General features: G+C 50.1%; 9 protein-coding genes across 9 annotated transcripts; 5 read left to right on the plus strand and 4 right to left on the minus strand.

Annotated features, from left to right (window-relative positions):
- Positions 1 to 127: 127 nt before the first annotated feature.
- Positions 128 to 967, minus strand: BDZ99DRAFT_527163 (uncharacterized protein; the record flags this gene model as incomplete). Its single annotated transcript, XM_033726216.1, has 1 exon — positions 128 to 967. One exon carries the CDS (start codon positions 965 to 967, stop codon positions 128 to 130), a length of 840 nt encoding a protein of 279 aa, XP_033569691.1.
- A 1,183-nt stretch (positions 968 to 2,150) lies between these two features.
- On the minus strand, positions 2,151 to 2,399 carry BDZ99DRAFT_373161 (ankyrin; the record flags this gene model as incomplete). The annotated part of the gene is made up of 1 exon (XM_033714855.1): positions 2,151 to 2,399. A coding segment is annotated over one exon (249 nt), but the record flags the coding sequence as incomplete, so codon positions are not given.
- Positions 2,400 to 6,138: 3,739 nt separating this feature from the next.
- On the minus strand, positions 6,139 to 7,568 carry BDZ99DRAFT_468702 (FabD/lysophospholipase-like protein). The gene is made up of 3 exons (XM_033721319.1): positions 7,200 to 7,568; positions 6,859 to 7,146; positions 6,139 to 6,787 (listed from the first exon to the last, which is right to left on the minus strand). Exons 1-3 carry the CDS (start codon positions 7,403 to 7,405, stop codon positions 6,175 to 6,177), a joined length of 1,107 nt encoding a protein of 368 aa, XP_033569693.1. The 5' UTR covers positions 7,406 to 7,568; the 3' UTR covers positions 6,139 to 6,174.
- A 902-nt stretch (positions 7,569 to 8,470) lies between these two features.
- On the plus strand, positions 8,471 to 8,987 carry BDZ99DRAFT_527165 (uncharacterized protein; the record flags this gene model as incomplete). Its single annotated transcript, XM_033726217.1, has 3 exons — positions 8,471 to 8,483; positions 8,669 to 8,785; positions 8,941 to 8,987. 3 exons carry the CDS (start codon positions 8,471 to 8,473, stop codon positions 8,985 to 8,987), a joined length of 177 nt encoding a protein of 58 aa, XP_033569694.1.
- Positions 8,988 to 10,415: 1,428 nt separating this feature from the next.
- On the plus strand, positions 10,416 to 11,204 carry BDZ99DRAFT_512377 (DUF1223-domain-containing protein; the record flags this gene model as incomplete). Its single annotated transcript, XM_033724627.1, has 1 exon — positions 10,416 to 11,204. The coding sequence occupies one exon, from the start codon at positions 10,416 to 10,418 to the stop codon at positions 11,202 to 11,204; it is 789 nt and encodes a 262-aa protein (XP_033569695.1).
- A 526-nt stretch (positions 11,205 to 11,730) lies between these two features.
- On the plus strand, positions 11,731 to 13,103 carry BDZ99DRAFT_401074 (beta-lactamase; the record flags this gene model as incomplete). Its single annotated transcript, XM_033716208.1, has 4 exons — positions 11,731 to 11,842; positions 11,907 to 12,174; positions 12,232 to 12,925; positions 12,975 to 13,103. The coding sequence occupies 4 exons, from the start codon at positions 11,731 to 11,733 to the stop codon at positions 13,101 to 13,103; spliced, it is 1,203 nt and encodes a 400-aa protein (XP_033569696.1).
- A 646-nt stretch (positions 13,104 to 13,749) lies between these two features.
- BDZ99DRAFT_468704 (uncharacterized protein) lies at positions 13,750 to 15,413 on the plus strand. Its single transcript, XM_033721320.1, has one exon. The coding sequence runs from the start codon at positions 13,966 to 13,968 to the stop codon at positions 14,995 to 14,997; it is 1,032 nt and encodes a 343-aa protein (XP_033569697.1). The 5' UTR covers positions 13,750 to 13,965; the 3' UTR covers positions 14,998 to 15,413.
- Positions 15,414 to 16,785: 1,372 nt separating this feature from the next.
- On the minus strand, positions 16,786 to 16,977 carry BDZ99DRAFT_370766 (heat shock protein DnaJ; the record flags this gene model as incomplete). Its single annotated transcript, XM_033714816.1, has 1 exon — positions 16,786 to 16,977. A coding segment is annotated over one exon (192 nt), but the record flags the coding sequence as incomplete, so codon positions are not given.
- A 1,663-nt stretch (positions 16,978 to 18,640) lies between these two features.
- Positions 18,641 to 20,059, plus strand: BDZ99DRAFT_576620 (uncharacterized protein; the record flags this gene model as incomplete). Its single annotated transcript, XM_033728596.1, has 2 exons — positions 18,641 to 19,147; positions 19,199 to 20,059. The coding sequence occupies 2 exons, from the start codon at positions 18,641 to 18,643 to the stop codon at positions 19,805 to 19,807; spliced, it is 1,116 nt and encodes a 371-aa protein (XP_033569699.1). The 3' UTR covers positions 19,808 to 20,059.
- Positions 20,060 to 21,201: the final 1,142 nt, after the last annotated feature.

The following is a 21,201-nucleotide window of genomic DNA, read 5'->3' on the forward strand; positions in this document are numbered from 1 at the left end:
AATAACGAGAGGGCTATGTCCGAATAGCGGCGCCTTAAGTCAGATAATAACAACATTATCCATGCATGAGTAGAAGTGCCATCTAGCTGGATCATGCTCATGTAACATCCATAGAGCCGCTTTAACCTTACATCGAGGCCTCACTTCCAGTCTCGTATTTGCGCAAATGCGCTTCATAAGCAGGCGGCTCCTCCCCTTCGTCGGCCACTGCTTCGTCAAAATCATCGACTAATCCGACACGCTCCTCCCCACCCAACTCAATATCCCCGGTCGCACTCTCTGCCAGATTGGACGACCCCATCATCCAAACCGCACCCTTCTTCACCAATCCCCAGATACCCATAAGCGGCACCAGGATCGGGGCGAATGGAGGCCAGCCGATACCACTTCCCTTGATGTTATTGGGGTATTGGAGCGTCTTTCCCCGGCGAATGAGCAGGCAGTCGACGAATGCGCGTATCCATGCGACTGACGCGATAATGAAGGGGATGATGTTGAGGGGTATTATGGCACCCCAGACGGGTTGCAGAGAGGATTTCAGGACTTCTCTGCACTCGTAGCGAACGTCCGGAGGTGCTGCCGCTGCGATGCGGAAGCCGAAGGCGACGCAAAGTGGTAAGATGAGGGTTGTTGCGAGGATAAGGCGGTTTGCGCGGATGGTTGGCGACGGATTTGAGTTGCACCATCGCAAGTTTTTGCCTTTTGCCGTAGCGTTGGTTACAGTACTTTCCTCGTTGGACAGAGATGCATCGGATGCAGTGGATTCTGACCTTGCCAGCTCATCTTGTGAAGATCGCGTCTTTCCCTTTTTCTTTGATGTCGGATTTACATCTGAGTGTACAGCGGCTTCGATAGAGAGGGTTAGAACGATGATGGTAACTGTCAAAGCGACTATTTTGGGAGTAGGGCCACCGGCCGAGATGTCGAAGTAATCAAACTTGCAATCAAAGCTATTCTGGGACTGCATTTTTCAAGACGTGAGCTTTTTGGAGCGAGTAGATGGAATGGCGAGAGAACGGCGGGGTCAGAGGATCGTATATATTGATGTGGCTGTGCATCCGGTCGTGTTCTGTGACCGGAAAGCGAATCCTTCGGCTGACTAAAAGGACGAGGCTAAGCGGTGTTTAAGGCTCGCATAACTAGGTAAGGATCTTGAAGGCTGTGAAGCCTGGATATCATGCTAGATGTTACTACGACTGTGAAGAAGTAGTAGGATAGGAAAACCTAGGTAGAGGGTAGTGGGATTTGTTTAGCTAGAATAACCTTATTATATGATACACGTTAGATGAAAGTAAACATCAATCTATCGAGTCTTGCCGCAGGCATTGCGTCGAGCCCAGATGTTGCACGCCGAAAAGCTCCGCCTTGGGAAGTCTGGAGGCACCAGGCCAGACTGTACCCATTACACCCCTCCTCGGCAGTGATATCTCAAAATCCACCTCTTCGTTCTCGTCGGAACCTTCTTCCAGTATTGGGGATGATCCATCTGGCGAAGCATATAGAACGTCGAGATCGGTTTCCGATAGAGTGCGTCGTATTGTGAATATCCTTGGCCTTCGGCGGTTGTGTGGATCGTGCTGACCCCCAACATAACTTACCCTTTTCTGCCTATCGAGGCTTCCGTTGGACTGCGATGCGAGTGACTCCGTAGAGGCTGCTGCAAGACTTCCTGAGGGACTGTCGAATAATTGGGGCTCCTCTTCATGGTCTAGTAATAGATATTTCGGTGCTCTTGATGATGCGAAGGTAGATGAACGTCGTAAAGGTTTGTAATAATCCGATGACGCTCGTCTGGTAAGGAGGTTTGCGTGAGGAGGTCTTTTCTCTTCCCAGTCTTCCTCCACATCTGGCACACTAGTCGTTTCACCATTTTCTGCATGTTCAAGCCCTCTGAAAAAAGTATTGGCTAACATCGCGTCGAAGTCGGGATGCCAAGTACGCTGCCGCTGAGGAGTGAAAATGTCGTGCTGGCGACGCCGACAGCAAGTCGCTTCGCTGAAATCGGGCGTACTTGGCCAGGAGAATCTCCGTTCCAAGCGACCATAGTCCTGACAATGCGTTTCGTATTCTGTCGCGTATCCATCTTCGAGATATGTGTCAAAGGCGGCTTCAAGTGCGTCATTGACATTATCCCACATATCGCCTCGTGCAAGCAACGCTCGGATAGAGCGTTCATCTTCGCTGCAAACTGCATGATATAGTGCCGCACGGCCTCCTGCATCGCGAACCGTATAATCAGCACCGCATTCCAACAATAGTTCAACCAGTGATCCATCACCCCTCTTCGCTGCAATGATCAATGGCGTCCTGCCTATGCAATCCGTGGCATCAATGTCCGAGTTGTGTTCGAGTAAAGCGACAGCACACTTTTGGCTACGGTGAGAAGCAGCAAAATGGAGTGCAGTTAAGTGGTCCTCGTCATGCTCGTTTACGAGTAGTGGCTGATGATGTAGAAGCAACCGAACAGTTTCATCCCCATCTTTGATAACAACGTTCGAGAGGACGGAGGTAAGTGGATTGTGTGGTACGGGATTCGAAACATTCGAAAAGGATGCTCTGGGAAGTAGTTCATCGGCAACAGGGAGATTGCCCTCTAGTATGGCTTTGATGCATTGGCCTCTGACATCCCCTTCCGTGCAGAGTTTCGACTCAAATAGCATGCGTAGAACGGTGAAGAGCTTACGCTCGCAGCCTACAACGAAGATTTGCGCGATCACTTGCTGAAATTTTTCCTCCCAGTCTTCTACCTCCTCAGCCACGATAGGAGCTGACAAAGCAAGTTGTGTATTGGAATCCGAATGCCTGGGCCCGAACCGGATATCTTGAGTGATGCTTTGTAGCTCCCCGGTTTGCCCGTCGATTGAATATATGGATTCCCCGGACTCGGAGCTAGAAGCAGAATGAACCGGCCCTCGGAAAGGCCGATAAGAACCACTCAAGTCATCTCCTGGGAATTCTGCATTCAGACGTGAGGATGAACTAGAGCTCAAACTTTGAGTGCTTTGGGGGATGCGGTAAAAACCCTCCCGTCTCGTCGGTATTTCATATGGAGTTTCCGCGCCGGGAGTGAAAGGAACCATTTGCATGTGAGCAGCAGCTTCCTCGTCCGTTCTAGCTGCCGTTGTAGATGGGGATGTCGCGTAGTTTGTTGGTGATAATATGCGTCGATAAAGTCCTTCGGATGGATGTGGAGGTAAATCATCAGGGCTTGATATACCAACGGGATCATTGTTTTGTCTTTGAGCTGCTACCGGTTGTGGAGAAGTTGGTCTACTCCAGATATCTATGAATGATGACCCACGTCGCGTATCACGCTCATCGGATGAAGGTTCAGAATAGCTCGTCTTAGACCTGGGAGGGGGAGATTCAATATATCGAGAGACAGAATCATCATTTGCCATCGAACGTGGGTCAGTCGCGCGTTTCCTCGAAGCTTTAAAGCGTCGGGAGGCACTGCGAAGCTCCAGATTTTCACTGATCAGGGCGGTCTCACGACCAATGTCTGACAGTGACCGCACCGGGACCTTGAGAACAGATGACTGCGAACGTCGTTTGACGAAACAATCCATCATACCCTGGATATGCCTGTGTCGGCTCTTGAAGAGATCATTGTCTGGGGTTTTGCAATCAGTGGCTGCAAATATGTATGCCAAAAGGGGCCTCTCCTGGAGGTGTTTCGCTACGCCTTCAATCGCTGACTTCGGGTACGCTTCCAAAGAGCTCGGATTCCCCGACAAACGTTTCGGAACATGCGAACCCACTTCCATAACTTCGGAACCCGAAACTTCCGAGTCCATATCAAGGAACTCCGTGTCAAGGGCATGCTCTAGCATATGAAGCGAAGAGCGAAAATAGGTGGAAATGCCGACGGAGAGGTATGAGTTGCACTGCTCATCGATGAGTTTTAGCGGCCCCGCCTTGTCTCCATCGTTGAGAAGAAACTCCTTCACTGTTTGATGTGTGACTTGAACGGTACATTCTGCTCTTGTCCACCACGGTGATACTCCAGGTCTTAGGTTGATCGATGCAGAAGCTGGTTTCACGACTTCAAGAAGGCAGCCGCAAGTGTCGACAATTTCTCGCTCAACCGGTGCCCAGTTCTCGACTTGGAATAACCGCAGCCTTCTATCATCAAGGTGCTTCTGAAGCTGGTCAAGAGATGATGACTCCTTCCAGCCGTCGAGCGCAAGTGCGTCTCTGAACTCATCAAGTGCTAAGGGACGTCGAGCGAAACAAACCCAGGCGAGCATATTGTGAGCTTTACAGAGCTCCGCGTCTGTCAGTCTCTTCTGAAGTCGCTTGACTAATTCTTCATAAAGTTCATCGAGGCCTTTGGGTAATGAGTCTAGCACCTCTTCTAGCTCGCCGCGTGTGTAGACGCCTTTTCTATCAAACTGCGATTGTAATTCTCCTAGGACGGTGACAACCCATTGAATTGTGCCATCTGCCTTCTCTAGAATACGGGTATGTAGATGTTCGAGCGTGGCGTCTGCGTCATTCTGCTGGGTCTGAATGTACTGCTCAACGCCTGGATACCCTCCACAATCCCTTTCAATCCATTCTGTGATCGACTGCTTCATCTTTGCAAGACCATCTTCGACCAGTTTCTCGATGGCTGGTAGATTGTGATCTTCAACTGTTACGCTCGCCATAGCTCCCAACGCTCGTGAGATATTAGTAGTTGGGCGGCTGAGCACCAGAACCTTCAACCACGAGCCGTCTGTTTGCTTAAGTGCCAAGTCTGCAAGCCATGGAAGTATCTGTGTCTTCTTCGATCCAGGAGGTCCTATTTGAGAGCAATCGGCCTCATCAGACTCGTCGAAGCCATCCAGAATGCAACATAAACTTGGTCTTTCGGAGGAACAATCTTGAATAATGGCTTCAAAGACATGCATGAGATCTTCCAGTGTCCATTTTTTGTCGGTTGCCAGTAGGTTTCGATATATGGGCTTGAAATGTACATAAAGCGAGTGGTCTTGTCGTAGCATCTGATACAAGACAGATCGCAGCATGTAATGATGTCGGGTTGCTCGTTCTCCCATCCGTGCACTGTAGAAGAAGTTTACAGCGATAGTTGAATCCGGTTCGTCGTTTGCTTTCGTAGGGTTGATGGACGATTGGTGTTCCTTGGGTCTAGCCAGCCTATCCGTAATCATTCTTGCAATAGTACTCTTTCCACTGCCTGGCTTTCCTTTGATCCACAGTACTCCGGATTTCTCCTTCCATCGGATAAATGCAGGGTGAGCCCAGACCCAATCATCGGTGTCTCTAAATGGCGTGTCGACAATACTTCGACGGTCATCCCATTCCTGGAAATGCAAGGACTGTTCGCAGTCTTGATAATAGATAAGCATATCAACACTCTTCAAATAATCAAAAAGCACTCACGCGTTGCCTCCACCTCTGGGCTAATCGTCGGTAATCCTCCAAGCTTCTCATATAAACTTTTCTCGTCGCGCCCAACAAAAAGGATATGGTCTGCTTCGTCGTCAAATTTAGAGCGGAGGAGGTCAAGCATATGCTGCCACGCTGCCCATTTCATGCAATTTATCTTGTCGATAATAGTGACAGACCCTTGTGGGTCAACGGGCACCGCCCATCTTAATGCATCGACTATGAAAGCGCAATCCGGTGGGTCGACTCCATCAACGGTTTCATTGAAAAGACGATTGAAACTCCGCCCAACCGGCTGGCGAAGTGTTTTGAAGTATTCCGATAATCTCTCAAGACTGTGGGGATGTATGTGTATGTTTTGGTAGATGAGGGATTGGAGGGCCCTTACTTCGGACAACAATGCGCTGGATGCGTCGTACTGGGAACAGTCCAGATATACGGTTTTCGATAGCACCGGGTGTAGGGGAAGCTTCTTGGAGATAACATCAGATATCAAGGCGCTCATTTTCACAGCATCGGAATCGATGTAGCAGAGTGTTCCCCGTACAGACGCGATCCACCGTCGGTATTCCGGCATGTTTACGAACCACATAAAGGACTCATGAGCTACTTCATCAAGATTGGTGCCATATTCCTTGAACCGGCCGATTGCGGAGGTGTGTTCCTGGGCTGCCCGTTCGATAATCCCAGGCAGGGCTTTGTACCCTGCATCACAGCCAATCAGTGAGTGAGCGGGCGATTTAACGGGGGAAAATTAGGCCGTAGACTATATTGAGGTGACTAAGTAAGATCTATCATACATTCTCGGAACCTCAGGTTCTTTGCGCAGTTCTCCAGATTCTTCTTGGGTTCCTCCGACGACAAATACCGCCTAGTGGCCGTCACTATCTCCGGTCGCTTGGCAGCTTCCTCCAAGCCGATGTCTCCGAGGCCGGAGAGAACGTTAAACCTGAAATATCGTTCTTCGGAGTGAAGACGCGTGTATCGTCGTAAGAATGCTTCTGCTGTCGTCTCTGTTTCGGTGGCCATGGCTTTGAGGGTCTCGCCGATTTCCAAAAGGCTGCCCCCAAAAGCCCTCACTGAAGGCACACCTGTACCAATCGAAACCACGCATTGTACATCATCTTCCAGAGGGGAGTCTGACTGCCATATATCTCGTGCTTCATCCCATACCACATTGACAGGGTTGTTGGCCCCTGTGGCACCATCCAGAAACTTTTCGTTATCCGGTCCAACCTGGATTGGCTCGAAGAAGGTCGATGCCGCTGAAGTCGCTCTGGCAGCTTCCCATATTTTGACCGAATCGAGGAGATCGCGTGGCCACCTATCGGACTCATAGGTCGTTAGGATCGAGGTCCGATCGGGCATTGATGCGCTCGTAGCTGTAACGAAGCTTTGCGCCTGTTAGCGTAACCTTTTCACATGCGACGGGACAAGATGCAGTATGGACAGATATTGACCTACGTTTTGCATTTGGACTGTTTGTCCCTGAGTAGCGTATCTTCGAGCTCCTTGTCGCTCTTGGCATCGTTGCCAGGATCTCGTCTTAACTCTCTCACGATGATACGCTTGATACCCCGTTCTAATGCTGCAGAATCAAACCGAGCTTTGAGGTTCCAGTTCCACGGCGCTCGGAACGCGGGGGCAGCTTGGTAGTTTTTGAGCTGGAATGCCTCGTCGGACAGCTCGCGGTATGCTTGGCGACAATCTTCGATGCTCATTTGGAGACGTCCGAGCATTATCGCGATCAGGCTGCGGTCGCGTCAATGCTGTTCTCAATGATCCGTTCCTTGCCGTCGACTTACCCGCCCGTACTTGTGCCTCCTATCAAATCAAAATACTCGCTTGGTTTCGGTGGATTCTGCGGGTCAACTTTGCGCATCAGCTCCTCGAGGATGCAGAGCGACGACAACCCACGAACACCACCGCCGTCCAGCGACAGTAAGCATAGTTCTTTGCCATGCTGAGGGCGTGCCGGGCCGCCCTGCGCCTGCGTCGCCATCTGCTGCATGCCTCACTTGCGACCGGTGTTGTTTGGGGAGACAGGTACGAAAGGCTCAAAGCTGAGACAGGATGGAACGATAGTAGGGCAGGTGCGGGGATTCAGCCATGCTTTTAAGCTTGGGCTGCCCATGCAACAAGCAAGGCTGAGCGGCTGGAAAGGCGCACTAATTAGCGCGTTGAGTTTTGTTCGTTCAGCTCATGCACCATGCTACCTGGTACACCAATGATGAAGCCTTGCTGCCTGCTATTAGATCGATTTTCTAGATGTCCTCGTAGGAGCTGAGCAACTCGACAGGCAACCTTGCATACTGACGATATCTCAAACCTTAGCAAAAGAAACGCGAAATGAAGAGGGAAACCGCTACTACTGAAATGAGAGATGGGGAGCAACGAGTGAGAGGCCCCGCATTTTCGGCCCCCACGCCATCAACCCAAAGATAAGTGATAGCTTAGTTAGTACTAAGCCTCCAAGTTTGTATCTATTGGCAATAATAGGGCAAGGACTGAGAAGTAAAGTCCTATCCAGCGCTTCTCCGCAAGATTCTAGTCCTTGCACGCATTGTATGAAAACGCATAGTGAAAGAAGGACCTCTTTCCAGAGGGCAAACGTGTGACGTGAAATTGAAGAACACTATCTATCGGAGGAAGAAGTTCGATCGGTCGGATCAGTTGATCATCACGATCTGGGGCCGAGGCCTTGTAGAACGCTGAAGATGCCACACTTGAGATGCCTGATGAAATTCGTGAATGTCTGAGATCTCAGCAATCCCTATAAGAGCGAGAGCTCAGCTGCACAGAGGTCGATATGGTGATGACATTGCGCAGCACAAGCTTCGATTCCTGGGCTTGTGATTTGAGTGGAGTAGTGGAACGAAGATTGATGCCCGCGGCTGAGAGGAGAGCCGAAAGAGGTCGAGATACCTAGCGTCCTGAGTTGTACGCATATCACGTGCTCAGCTCATCCGCGCCAAGCCATCTCAAACGGCATCTCAAATTATCACAACTTCAGCACCTCCGCGTCGCCGCATCACCACCGCATCTACCTCCATCCAGCGTCAGCATTGTCGCGACAATGGCGAAGAAAGGTACGCTCCTAGTCTCTTCATCTGTTGCAGTTCCTCGCGCGGCACGACTGTCGATCCTGGGGACCGCCTCATTCCGTCGCCCATCCGTCCTGTAACGCAGCGAAGCAATTGCGACGTCCTACGATGGAATGGCTTAAGGAAAGAGCTAGGAGAAGTCAATGTATGAATGCTAACATTCTTGACAGCCAAATCCCGCACCGTAATGGTGCGCCTCCTCTCAATGGCAATGACGGGATATTTCCGATCCATGATGCGGCCGCGACAACATCGACCTCTCAGTATGCTCAAGTACGATCCGATTGGTACGTCTACACCCTAAACAGCGACCCGCACAATGAACACCCGGCGATTGACGTAGTTGGGAGAGCTTGATATTGGAGAATCGAGATTGGGATTGGGATTTGGATTGAACCAGATGGGATGATTGGTTTTAGGGCAGAGCTAACATTGTCGGCAGTGCGGAAGAAGGTTCTGTTTCTTGAGCAGAAGAGGGGTGGAAAATAGTTGCGACTGGAGTCTTGAATACGACGATCGAATACTCTCCGTTCTCGCCCTAGACAACTAAATCGACTTTGTGCATAGTATACTGGCTTTCGAAGGAGGAGACCCTGGCGAGATGGATACATGATAACATGTTGGACTAGACCGTACGGATGATGGGTCATACACAGGCCTTATCGGGGATATTTTAAGAGGCGGCTGAGCGGGCATTGGCGATGAATCTTCGTGGAATATCGATACTATGTACGATACTAAGGCCGAAATCTGGAAGCTTCGGAAGGGGAATGTATCATACAGCATGGGCGGCGTTCTAAAGGCCTGTATATTGGATCCAGAATCGGTTTTTCCGCGTCGAAAGCGATTTGTACATCGATTCGCATGAACTGCGATCCCCTCCCGAGATGATTCCACTTGCAGACCAGCTTTCTCACTCGATTCAGCGCTGCACATCCAAGGAGTAGCCATAAATGCTCTCAAATGGCGTCTCGATTTGAGATGAATGGCTTTGTTTTGATGCCAGCTAATCATATTACTTGAAACGAGGCGGATCACGCTAACTCGACTGGGGTAGGTGATTATGGAAACATCTCACGGCATGCGTCGACCACCAGTCCTAGCTCTACGAATCATCCGCAGCATTCTAGTCTCTTTTGCAATTCTAGTTGGCATGATTTCATCCAGCTGAGCTCCATTTGCTCGAGTTTGAGGAGCTTGGGGTCGAGACGGGTATCGGATCTACTCTCCAAAGATAGGTTCCCCGGCCATGGTGTAATCTAGGCCAATGACAGCAATGGCACTTACATTCGCATCCAGCCTGCGTTCTAGGACAACTGTACTATTAGTAGCGCTGTGTAGGTACTGGGCATAGCTGTCATCCTACTTCAACATTGCTCCGAACGTAACGCTCCCTTATCAACTTGCTAACGCTTGGAACGGCGATCTTCCGCCATAGGCTAGCTGGATTCCGAACCAAGCTGTCTTGAGCGGTTTTAACCTCTTGCTATCTGTCATTTCCCACCAGTATTTACCCGCTGTTGAGGAATCAATAGGCCCATGTGCAGGGCTGAGCACAGGGCTGAGCTGTGACCCCTGATTCGCCTAGTCAAATTGGGTTAGCGTTCCGAGTATGCAACCTTTCGCCCATCTTCGACCACTGGTGGACGACATGATGCGGAGATTTGATGAGGGGGAGCGCTATGTTTAGAGTTCAGCTGTCAGCTCTGCTTCAGTCGGGAATTTGAGATCAAGGAATTGGAATTGACTGTGAACTGGGCTGAGCGGAGGGATGGTGAGTATATATGTCGGTCAATCTTCACCAATTTCCTTCTTCATCAGACTCAAACATCCTCAGTCTTCCAAGCCAGCGTCCCTTATCAACTATTCCACAGGAAGCCATCACCAACTCAACCTCTCCCCTTAACCTATCCCAAGATGGCCTCCATCCTCCGCAAAATCTTCCGCAAGAAGAAGAACCCACCCCTCAAGTGCGAAATCTCCCTCGACGGCCAACCCAGCTTGATGGAATCCGACCCTAACCACAAGCACACCGCCGCCTGCTTCATTGACTTCACACCCCTCAGCGTCCTCGAGCTCTTCCAATCCCAAGGCTGCGTCTCCTGTCCCCCCGCCCTCCCTAAGATCCAAGCCGCCGCCGCCAAAGACCCTAACCTCCTCCTCCTAACCTACAACGTCACCTACTTCAACAACTCCACCGGCTGGACCGACACCTTCGCTAGCAACCAGTGGGATGCGCGCCAGAAAGCGTACGTGAAGAAGTGGGGCCGCGATGGGCTGTTTACGCCGCAGGTCATCGCTGATGGCATCACGGATGGGACTGGCGCAGAGGAGGGCGATGTGTATGGGATTGTCGAGGCGGCAAGGGGTTCGAAGGGCGCGATGGAGTGGCATATTACGCTGGATGTGTCGGAGCTGGGCTTGAGGATTGATACTGATCTGCAGGAGGCGGAGGTGCATGATGTGCTGGTGATTAGGTATGATCCGAAGCTGCAGACGGTGAAGCCGAAGAAGGGACCGAATAAGGGCAAGAAGCTTAAGCATGTCAATCAGGTAATGCAGGTCATGAAGGTGGGGGAGTGGCGCGGGGGGAATTTGGATGTGGTGTTGCCGGAGATGGCGGGGATGATGGGAGATGGACTCGAGACGGTGGCGGTGGTGCAGCAAGGGGCTGGTGGACCGATTGTGGTTGCGCAGAAGGTCTAGTAAGGTTCGGGTTATGGATGTTACATTGAGGTGCTGGAGGATCTTGGGTGTGCGTTCTGCAGACTTTGTTTGCTGGTTCTGATATGAAGCCGTAGTTATACTGAATAAGCTTCATCTTTTTCACCCACCTTTATGATCAAACCACCAAATATGCTGTAAAAGATGAAAACCTTAAATCATTTCTTGGTCCCGTGACTATCTATCGCGACTAGAGATGGCGCCGGGGCCACTGACCTCCGCAGCCTTCACCCCTCATAGAATTTTTACAGCCATCAACTCCATCAAAACGATCTTTAAACGATCGCCAAATGCAATTGGAATGGCTGTCTGAATAAGCTCTACGTTTTCCAATCCTTTGTCACGCTCAATCGAGCACGCGACGCTTGGCCAGCTGCCCCGGATCGTCGCGGCCGATACTTGATACTGCACTCAACGCACGCAAAGGAGCCTCCCGTACTACAATTAGTACATTCTACCTTAATGCCAACTTTATAGCATGGATGCCTCTTTTACCGAGGCTACCAAAATGTCTTTGAACGCATCTTTGCTTGACAGCATCCTTGAAAAGCATGTTAGCGTCGATAGAACATTGACGAACAAAATCCAGGCAGCCGCATTCGTTGTAATCGAAGAAAATGGTAATCCTTACAGCCTTCCATTATTTATCCTTGAATCATTGCTCACCGACGCGTCTGAGAATAGGTGATACCTTGTATGCGAATGCTGTGGGGAGCCTCACTCTCGAGGAGGACGCTCCGCCATTCTCCTTGGACTCTGTCTGCTGGGTCGCCTCGATGACGAAACTCTATACTGCTGTAGCGGTAATGCAACTTGTAGAAAAGGGAGCTATTGACTTGGATGATGATGTTGGGAAGTTGATTCCAGAACTCTCGAACAAGGACATCTTAAAGGGTTTTCAGAAAGATAAGACGCCGATTCTAAGGAAATCAACTAAGCCCATTACACTGCGGTAAATGATGAAATCTAGACTTTCCAAAGATGAGCCTTTTTACTAAATTCATTACAGCCATCTTCTTACGCATTCGAGCGGGTTTTGCTACGACTACTTTAATCGTAACATCAAGAAATGGTCCGCCTCCGTCGGCCGTAAAATCGACTACCGATTGAATACGATCGAGAGCTTTAACTATCCATTGCTTTTCGAGCCCGGCAAAGGGTGGGAGTATGGCATCGGGCTTGATTGGGCTGGGCGAATCCTCGAAATCCTTAGCGACTGCACTTTGGAAGAGTATATGCAGCGCAATATCTTTGAGTCCCTAGGAATTTCATCAAGCACATTTTACATATCAGACCACCCCGAGCTCGCCAGCCGTCGCGCTGGTATTGGATTCCGCTCGTCACCAAATGAGCCGCTAACTTCACGCGCCGAACCTGCGCCGTCAAATTTACCTCTGGCTAGAGGAGGCAATGGGATATACACTACTCCAAATGACTACGCAAAGTTATTAGGTGCGCTGATCAATACTGATAACGGGATCTTAGAGCCTGAATCCCTCGAAGAGTTCTTCAAGCCGCAGCTAGCTAATCCGAAGCATCTTCAGATATTTTCCGATGGTCCCATGCACGATTCTGTGTTTCCAGAATTCCCTATGAAAATGGCAATCAATCATGGCCTAGGAGGGGCGGTCAATATGGAAGATGTGCCGGGAAAGCGGCGGAAGGGGAGTATGACTTGGAGCGGCGCCACAGGTTCGCGTTGGGTATGCATTACGAGAAAATCGGGCTTGGATCTTTGCTGACTTATTATAGTTTATTGATCTAGAGACAGGCATTGCAGCAGTCATGTTCACGCAAGTTTTCCCTTTTGGAGATCATGTGGTGTCTCAGCTTTACGACGAACTAGAGAGCGCGCTTTATCGATCTCTTCGCGGCGAATAGATGGATGATGTTACGATAAAAGTTATCAGATAGCTTGCCGCGAATTTGACGGCCGGTCATTGAAGTCTGGAAATCCCTCGTGGTGGACCATGGTACTTCGTTATTTCGTCACTTGGGCCACCTGGCCTCCCACGAACCTCCAACATCTTTCGCCTCTCTTCTCCTTCTCACTATCCACCATCCCAGGCTCTAGTACATCATGTACGATAACACCAACGAGAATAATGCGACCCCCTCAACCCGCGCAGAAGAGTCAATTAGAGCGCGTGTAAAGAGATGTCGAAAACGTGAACCCTCACGTCGCTTCGAAAAAGGTGCTCCGACCGCTACGCGGTCGATTCCATCGAATGGAGGTCATCACCGTCTAAGACACATCGCCGTGGACGCCCGAAATGATGGAGTTACGCACAGAGCATCGAATTCAGTCAATATCAGCACGCTTGCCTCATCCACTGGTCTGATGCTTAGGGATCTTCCGGAGGAAATCCTGGAAAGTATCGTCGCCTACTGCGGTAACTCTGGACCTTTCGAATTTGAAATTTCAGTAAACCGAGACTTGCGAAATCTATCATTGGTCTCAACTCAATTCCATCGCCTCAGTACGCCCGAGTTATATAAACAGTACAGCTATGACGTCGACACCGCCGGCTTGTTTTGGCGGACATTAAGACAGCACACCGGGAGAGGCCTTCTAGTTCAAAGTATCAAGCTGCCACTGAAACATATCTCCAATGATGTGCTAAACAGGGTGTCAATACCGGACGACGTTGACGCCAATCTGCGCAGAAAACTTGACGTATCATACAGCAAACGAGCTTCTAGCGACGTGAGAGCCGAAATCAAAACTCTTGTGCTGAACAATATGCTGGTAGTCTGGCACCACGTCATAAATTCCTGTCCCAATGTACGCTATGTGCTACCGACGGGACAGTGGTTGCTATTCGAAAGCAGCTTCAATCCGTCCACACGGGAGCTTTCCGCCGGTCTTCGAATACAAAACCCGAGTCTTCGCGTCTTCAACAGCCCTGTCATCCGAGATTGGATGTCGGATCCGCGGATCCCACGCCAAGCATTTCGATTCCAGACAGAGATTTACAATCCCTTCCACTTGGAAAATATCTTGGAGCTTTCTACGCTGCGGCAATTGCGGCTACAATCAGTATTTCAATTCACCGTACATAGAGCGGGAAACTTCCAGTGGTACAACTGGACATTTACCTCGCAAGCCTTTTTCCCTATCCAAGATCTCGATCTTGACGAGTGCTGGTTTGAAGATTCGAACATTAACATGTGGCTCAAATCCTGCCCGAGTCTCAAAACCTTCCGCTACAAATTACTCGGTCCAGAGTTAGACTACAATCTCAATACGTCGCCTGATTCACCCACGGGACTCTTCTCGACTGTCGGACTGTTCAAAATTTCGACGGCCCTTGAAGGTGTGCCCACTCTTAAGACAGCCATCGAATCCATTGAGATCTTCGAAGCTAGAGCTAGATGCGGTGGCAACCGTCAATTCGACTTCGCCTTACCCTTTCTGCACGACTTCGAGCGCTTGGCGTATTTGGGTCTGTCGACGTACGTACTGCATGGGTACTGGCTCCGCGTCACTGAAGAAATCTATCAACATGTACCACCACGAGATTGTCTGGATATCTTCCCCAGACGATTGGAAAAGCTTGGCCTATTCGGTGTGCAGGCAGAGTACAAGAGAGGCATCCTAGGCTGCCTGATGGAACTATCAAGAAGACGTTCGACCGAGTTCGTGGCATTTCAGAAGGTCACGTTTCATTATCGAAATGGAAAGATAGACCGGAAATCGAAGGCAAAGCTACAAGGGCTACTTCGCGCGGCTGGCTTACGGATCGAGTTCAAGCAGTCCACGGTAATTAGTTGAGCATTTTACACGAACTCCAAATTCTTCAAAGAATGGGTCGTATCGAAAGTCGGAGTTCCCAGAAGCAGGCCCGAGGCTGTTCCATTCTGACGCGCTCCTTACAATTCTGCAACATAAGGTTGGGAACCCTTTCTTGCCACTACTTGGGGTACTCCCATGGGATTTTCACAATCCAGATTCAATGTAAAAGTCTATCCAGTGGAAATTAGGCAACCTTTTGACTACCTGAAGAACTGCTAGCGAGGTCACTGCTCACAGTGGCGTCGAGCGAGCAAGCGTGGAACCCGCGCAATGATATACCCGTGTACCCAAATTTGTTGATCTATTACTATACAGCATATCACCACGCTTGCACTGGCTTTGTGGATGTATCTAACAATGCTTAAGCGCCGCGAACTTGAGTGTATATTGAAAGCAGTGAAAATTAAACCTTATTCGGGTTTTTAAACGTATATTGAGGCACCTGTGACGGTCGTGAGAGAATTCAGGGTGGACATCCGAATCGCGCTTAACGCAACCTTAAGCCAACGTCGCGAGAATCGTCCTTCATCAGGCTCGGAGGTGTCTACAGCGCCAGGACACAAGTTTGGGCTCGCTGTCTTCTTCATCCCGTCCCAATTTATAATGAGGTGGTGAAGCACCCCAAACAGCGGCAAGTAGGCCGACCGTCCACATGTGAAACCTCTCTGATTCAAGCTCTCAGAGACTTTACATCTTCTGAAATCTTTTAGGATGTGCTAAAGCACCTCTAACGGTGGTAAGCAGCTGCACCCACACTTTTGGCAAGGCGCTGTACCTTGGGGTTGCTATTTCTATCTATCAATCTGTACCTCATCCCTTGAAACGACCGGGTCGAGGGCGTAGGTTGCTTCCTCTACACTTGCTCGCTATGGAAAGAAGCTTCGATAATGGCACTTTATCGTAGTACATAGTAGTGCATGCTTGTGGTGACTTGTAATGAGTATTGATTCATTATTGTGGATCTATGTTTGTACAGAAGGCTCTTCATAGAGCGTCAAAAAGAGGAAACAAGAAGACGGCCTGTAAGGCTACATTCAAGAACGCTATCTATGGCGCATGTTGCTTAGTACCAGTCCATCTCGTCCGACTCGCCGTCACCGCCAGTCGTATCAACAGCGATTGGTTCGGCGTTGACTACTGGTGGAATACCGACCTGTATCTTGCCATCCACCCTGACCAGCCACATAGGTGCTTCTCCGTCGATCAAGTAGTCGACCCATAAGTACCAGTCATACTGACTCTTTCTAACCGGGTCCTGCATCATTATCATACTATGGTTAAGCTCCTCCAGGCAGTTGCCCATTGCCTTGTGTTCCTCGTAGGTAGTCGCAGCGTTCAGCCGAGCCCTGAATAAAGCGTGAAGTGATTGATAATGAGCACGGAACACCTCGATAGAGCAGCCCGTGGGTAGACTCAGCCGGGCGTACAGGTTCGAGGATGGGTTAGTGATGAAATACTCCGTCGTGGGTTCCGTGCCTCCATCGATACGATCCGGCCTGTCGGGCTTTGGACCCGCCAAGACGCCATCAGCCCACAACTTGAGATCATACTCAAGCTTTGTGTTGGGATCAAGGAGCTCTAGTACATCATTCTGCAGCTGCTCGCTGCATCGTCCTCTTTCGCCTTGTCTGCGGCTGTCTCGATATTGGCATAATTCTGAAGCATCGCGTCGTACATCTCACGTACGAAATATATGGGGGTACCAGGTGAAAGATTGAGCAGGGTGTAGAGCTCGGGTCGAGGCGGCTTCTCGTTGATGTCAACTCCGCGGTCGTAGTCTGCTCGTCGGGCATCGTCTTTGAGGATGTCATACGCCTCTGATATGATCTTGAACATCCGGGCGGCAGCCTCCTGGAGCTCTGGCGTAACCTTGTCTGGGTGGCAGGTTAAGGCCTTCTTGCGATAAGCCTTGATGATTTGTGTCGTTGTCGCAGTCGAAGCAATACCAAGGGCCTCGTAAAGATTCGCGGAATCAAGTATGAAGTCCTCCGGCCTAGAAGCCTTGGCTCCAGATTTTGCGTGCACCTTAGCAGTAGGAGCTGCTTCTGAAGATATAGTTTCGCCAGCTGAGGTATTAGGAAGGTATTCGGTAGGATCGACAGCTTCGCTTGAGTCGACCTTCGGTGACTCAGAAGACTCCTCTAGGGCAGAGGCATCCTCGCAGATACGTTTATCGTCTTCAGCCTTGGTGAGGTCTTCATGCTCCTCGATGTCTTCTTTTGGTGCCGCATTCAATTCAGGGGACCAACTCAGGGCTACTACCGGCTCGTGGGCATCCTGGATGCTGTTGTTCGCGGACGTTGACTCAGGCCGAAGGCTCGCGCCGCTGCGTAGGGTTGGTGTAGTGGGAGTAGCCGGTGCGTCCTGGACGATTGGAGTTTGTGTGACGTGTTCGGGAGTCTTTTGATCTTCATCGTGTGAGATTGCCTTGCTGGTGCTGGTAGCAGAGCTTTTTTTGGCGTCATGGGATTGAGTAGAGGAGCGGGATCTGCTCTTCAGAGAGCTTGATAGTGACGCTACCCTCGTATCATGACGCTGCAGCCTGTCAGTGGTTGTCGCAAGAGGTGAGGAGGTTCACTACTCACTTCAACAACTTCCTGTGAGTTGCGACGAGATGACTCATCCGGAGAAACCGTATCCCAGCTGACCGTATCTTCGATGCGCAAGGACGCTGCGAGAGTTCGAAAGGATGCTGCGAGAAAACGCAAAGAGGTTGCGAGCTCCGTCAGAGCGGAGTGAGGGAAGATCATGAGAGTGAGAGCAAGAACCACCAGTGCAAGTGAAGTCCAGACAAGTAGGGTGATTAAGGCGTTGACAATCTTGACGAGGATCAAAGTGAGGAGGAAGAGAAGAAGGATCTGCAGCGGGAGTGCAGCAGAAAGCATGGTGTCACACTTGTCCATGATGGCTATGGTAACACGTGGGGATGTTGCAATGAAGGTAACAACCACCTGTAAACAGAAAGACTTTCTCAAAAATGTGGTGAGGTGGACGTTGAGAAAAGTGGTGGGTGAGGTTTGTTTCAGAGGTGTGTTGTGGGAAAGAATGTGGAGCCCCGAGATGTTTATAGAGAGCCGAGTTTGGACGGGTGATGGCAGCTGGCGTAGGAAGGGCAAAGGATCAGTGAGGAAAGCATGAGTTGTATTGAGGTGCTAATGAGTGGCTATATAGTGAAGAGAGACCAGGGGTTGCAGGCAGCAACGGTGACAAAACAACAGGTGAACCCTGTCCAGCTGAGAAGTGAACCCTGTACAGCTGAGACGCGTAGACAGACGTGCGTAGGAGCATTCTAACTGGCTGCCAGGTGATCCAAGCGTCTAAGGTGGGTGGTAAACGCGCGGCTGTGGAGGCAGGCGTAAACAAAGGCTTCTAAGGTGAATTTGCCAGTGTGTGTTCTTGCTGCACTTCCAAGGTCTTCGATCTACCGCGCGCCTAATCTTCTCTCCTACTTGAAGCCCCTCTGCTGCAGGCTGGTGTTCTTCCTCACACCATCTACCTCGTCAACACACTCTCAAGTGCCCATCCCACCACCCAAGTTGGAACAGCTTTTGAGACACACCTCCCACCCTCACAATCCTGATCCTGTGGAACCAAACTTCTTTCCATTTCTACAGAGAAGACCATGTCTTCCCATACCCAAGATGATTCCTCCACCAAAGAACCCACCTTCGCCGACTTATTCAAAGCCATCCTCCTCGTCTTGGTCATCAACACCCTTCTTGCCCTCATGATTACTCTCAATCCCATCATTGGTCACCTTGACGTCGCAATCCTATTCAACATACTTCTCCTCCTGATCGCGGCTGTGTTCACTCACTTCCAGCCCGAAGGCACTACCAACGATGGGCATATCGCAGATCGCCACGAAGGTGTGGACGACAAAAAGGAGCCTGTTATCGGCCGCTTGCTCTACGCTGGCCTCTACCTCACCGGCCTCAATGCGGCTCTTAATACAATCCGTGTTTTGCACCTAGTCCCACTGTCGCTTCTCCTCGTGGTCTCGACCCTTTTGATCGCAGAGATAGTCCCATACCTACAGTCTGAAGATGCTGTCCAGCATGCCGAGACGTTCATGCTTGACGATAGCGCGGAATGGGAGCTGGCTTCTGAGATAATGCCGAAGGTCGACGTGAGTGGCGCATCCAAGACAGTTCTAGAGGATTTCATTAACATCATATAGATTAAAATGTACACTTCGAAGTTCACATCATACATTTCCTCGCTATTAATTAGAGCGGAGTTGACCATTAGCTTTCTTGCTTCCAAGCTTGGATCAGTCACAAGCATCCTCTCCTGCAAAGACGGAGCTACGAAGCGCGTGACTGGAAATACTGGCGCCCCACATACCGCTCTGTACAGCAAGACGCAGGCCCTCAAGCACGGCGCCGAAGCCCACCTCCCATCTCCTGCACCGACGCCAACCTCCGCGCTCCCCACACTGCCAACATCAACGGAGAACAAACAACTCCAGCCGCTCACCAAAGCCTTCGCCGGGAAGATCAACGACAAAGCCTTCATCGAAGAGTTCCGTCAACTTCTCCAAATCCCGCCGAATGCCACTGTGGCTCAAGCGAAGCAGGCTATCAAAGCTCGAGACAACAAGATCATCGTGGACAGAGAGTTGATGAAGGATGAGGAGACGGCGGAAAAGCTGCGACTGATAGTCGTGGCGACTTCCTTCCTCTTTCAAGAGCCACTGGAACTGGTGTCTGTGAAGAAGTGGCTGCATCCTCGTCCGCTTGGACCTGGAGTGACGAAGATTGGGGGACGGCGGCGCAACCGCCACTAAGGCTTGGACGGTCGACATCAGCAGCCCCGCTCAACACCGAAAAGGCTTTCGAATGGCATGTACGACGGTCTTCGGAATCGGTCTCTGCACCTCGAAGCAAGCTAGGTACAAGACGAATGCGATGTCATTCTCTATGGGACTAGTATTTGAAGAATCCGGAAGTGGTTTCCGCTTAGCGGGTTTGAACAAAACCTATATCCGACTCAGGACTTGCTGCATGGTGGAAGGCGCGTGGGGTGCATGGCATGGGTTGACAATTTGCGTTTCTTTTGATCGTGTTTGCTACACAGCCTGTATCTGGTCGGGCAGATTCTGGGGTTTAGGTTGAGGCTTAAGCAATGGTTCGACAGCGAGTTTCACTTTAAATTAGTTCAATACTATGTGGCTACTATTGCATACATCTTTTGCTACTAGGTTGCAAGTTTTAATTACATTGACCTACCTGTTGCTCATCGAACTATGAACTCGCACCGTGACCGCAAGAAACCTGTCTAGAACCCATGTCAGTGGAAGTATCGGATTTTTGTGCTTAATCTAGCCCACTTAATCGAGAGGATTCTTCAACGGAGGACTCAAGCTGCTTAGTTGATCCAACTAACCCTATCCTCCTGTGTATATATACTCTTCTTCCTACAGTAGTCTCTGCAGTAGTAAATTAAACCTCTTAGCAGGTTCATACCCATTGCATCTGTTCCCTCTAGAATTTGTATCCCTCTCTAAATATGGCTCGCGTCCTTTTATCCGAAAGCCAGGATACTCAACACGTAATCGTAAGTACACAAGTAGAAAAAAGAGAAAGATGAAATGGTATCTGGCAAAGCCAGAGCATGACGTCCGACCACGTGATGGTCATGTGACCTAGAGCCCGGTTCGGTCCCTTGGTAGTCAAGTAAACTGTGTAAGCCAACATATGTAAGTCTTCCAGGCAATGCTTTTGTTGCGTTACAAAAAAGGGTCAATGGAAAATGCTAAGACCGTGGAGCCTTAGATAAGCAGCAGCAGATGCAGAAGGAAAAGAAAGAAGGAGTTTTTTTAAATAGACCGGCAGAAAGATGAGCTGACCAAATAGTCCTAGCTTGGCCAGACTGTCTGCTTGGTAATAATGTTAAGATCGCTTGCCAAAAAGATAAGACGGTGAGTTACTTGTTGCTCAGCGCGCATCAGGCACGCAAGAGCTCAGGCTCATGAAAACTTGTAAATGAATTCGCGAGAAGTCACAAGGCTATAGAGGTATATCACGGCAAATTGTAGCGGATGCTGGTCATTTAAGTCATTCTCTGCCCAAGAAGAGGTACCGTTAAGGTTTCTAAGCCACACTGACCGAGCCGAGAAACCCTAGCCCGAACGTCCTACAGTTCGCTGCCGTTTACGATAAACAAAAGCCCATAGCCATG

Source organism: Mytilinidion resinicola (assembly GCF_010093595.1).
Source record: "Mytilinidion resinicola strain CBS 304.34 unplaced genomic scaffold BDZ99scaffold_30, whole genome shotgun sequence".
Lineage (NCBI taxonomy): Eukaryota > Fungi > Ascomycota > Dothideomycetes > Mytilinidiales > Mytilinidiaceae > Mytilinidion > Mytilinidion resinicola.

Coding starts and splice junctions, on each gene's coding strand:
- BDZ99DRAFT_468702 (XM_033721319.1), bottom strand. CDS start 7,405: ATGCAGCAGATGGCGACGCAGGCGCAGGGCGGCCCGGCACGCCCTCAG. Junction 7,147..7,199: donor GGAGGCACAAGTACGGGCGG/GTAAGTCGACGG, acceptor ACGCGACCGCAG/CCTGATCGCGATAATGCTCG. Junction 6,788..6,858: donor AAACAGTCCAAATGCAAAAC/GTAGGTCAATAT, acceptor ACAGGCGCAAAG/CTTCGTTACAGCTACGAGCG.
- BDZ99DRAFT_468704 (XM_033721320.1), top strand. CDS start 13,966: ATGCTGGTAGTCTGGCACCACGTCATAAATTCCTGTCCCAATGTACGC.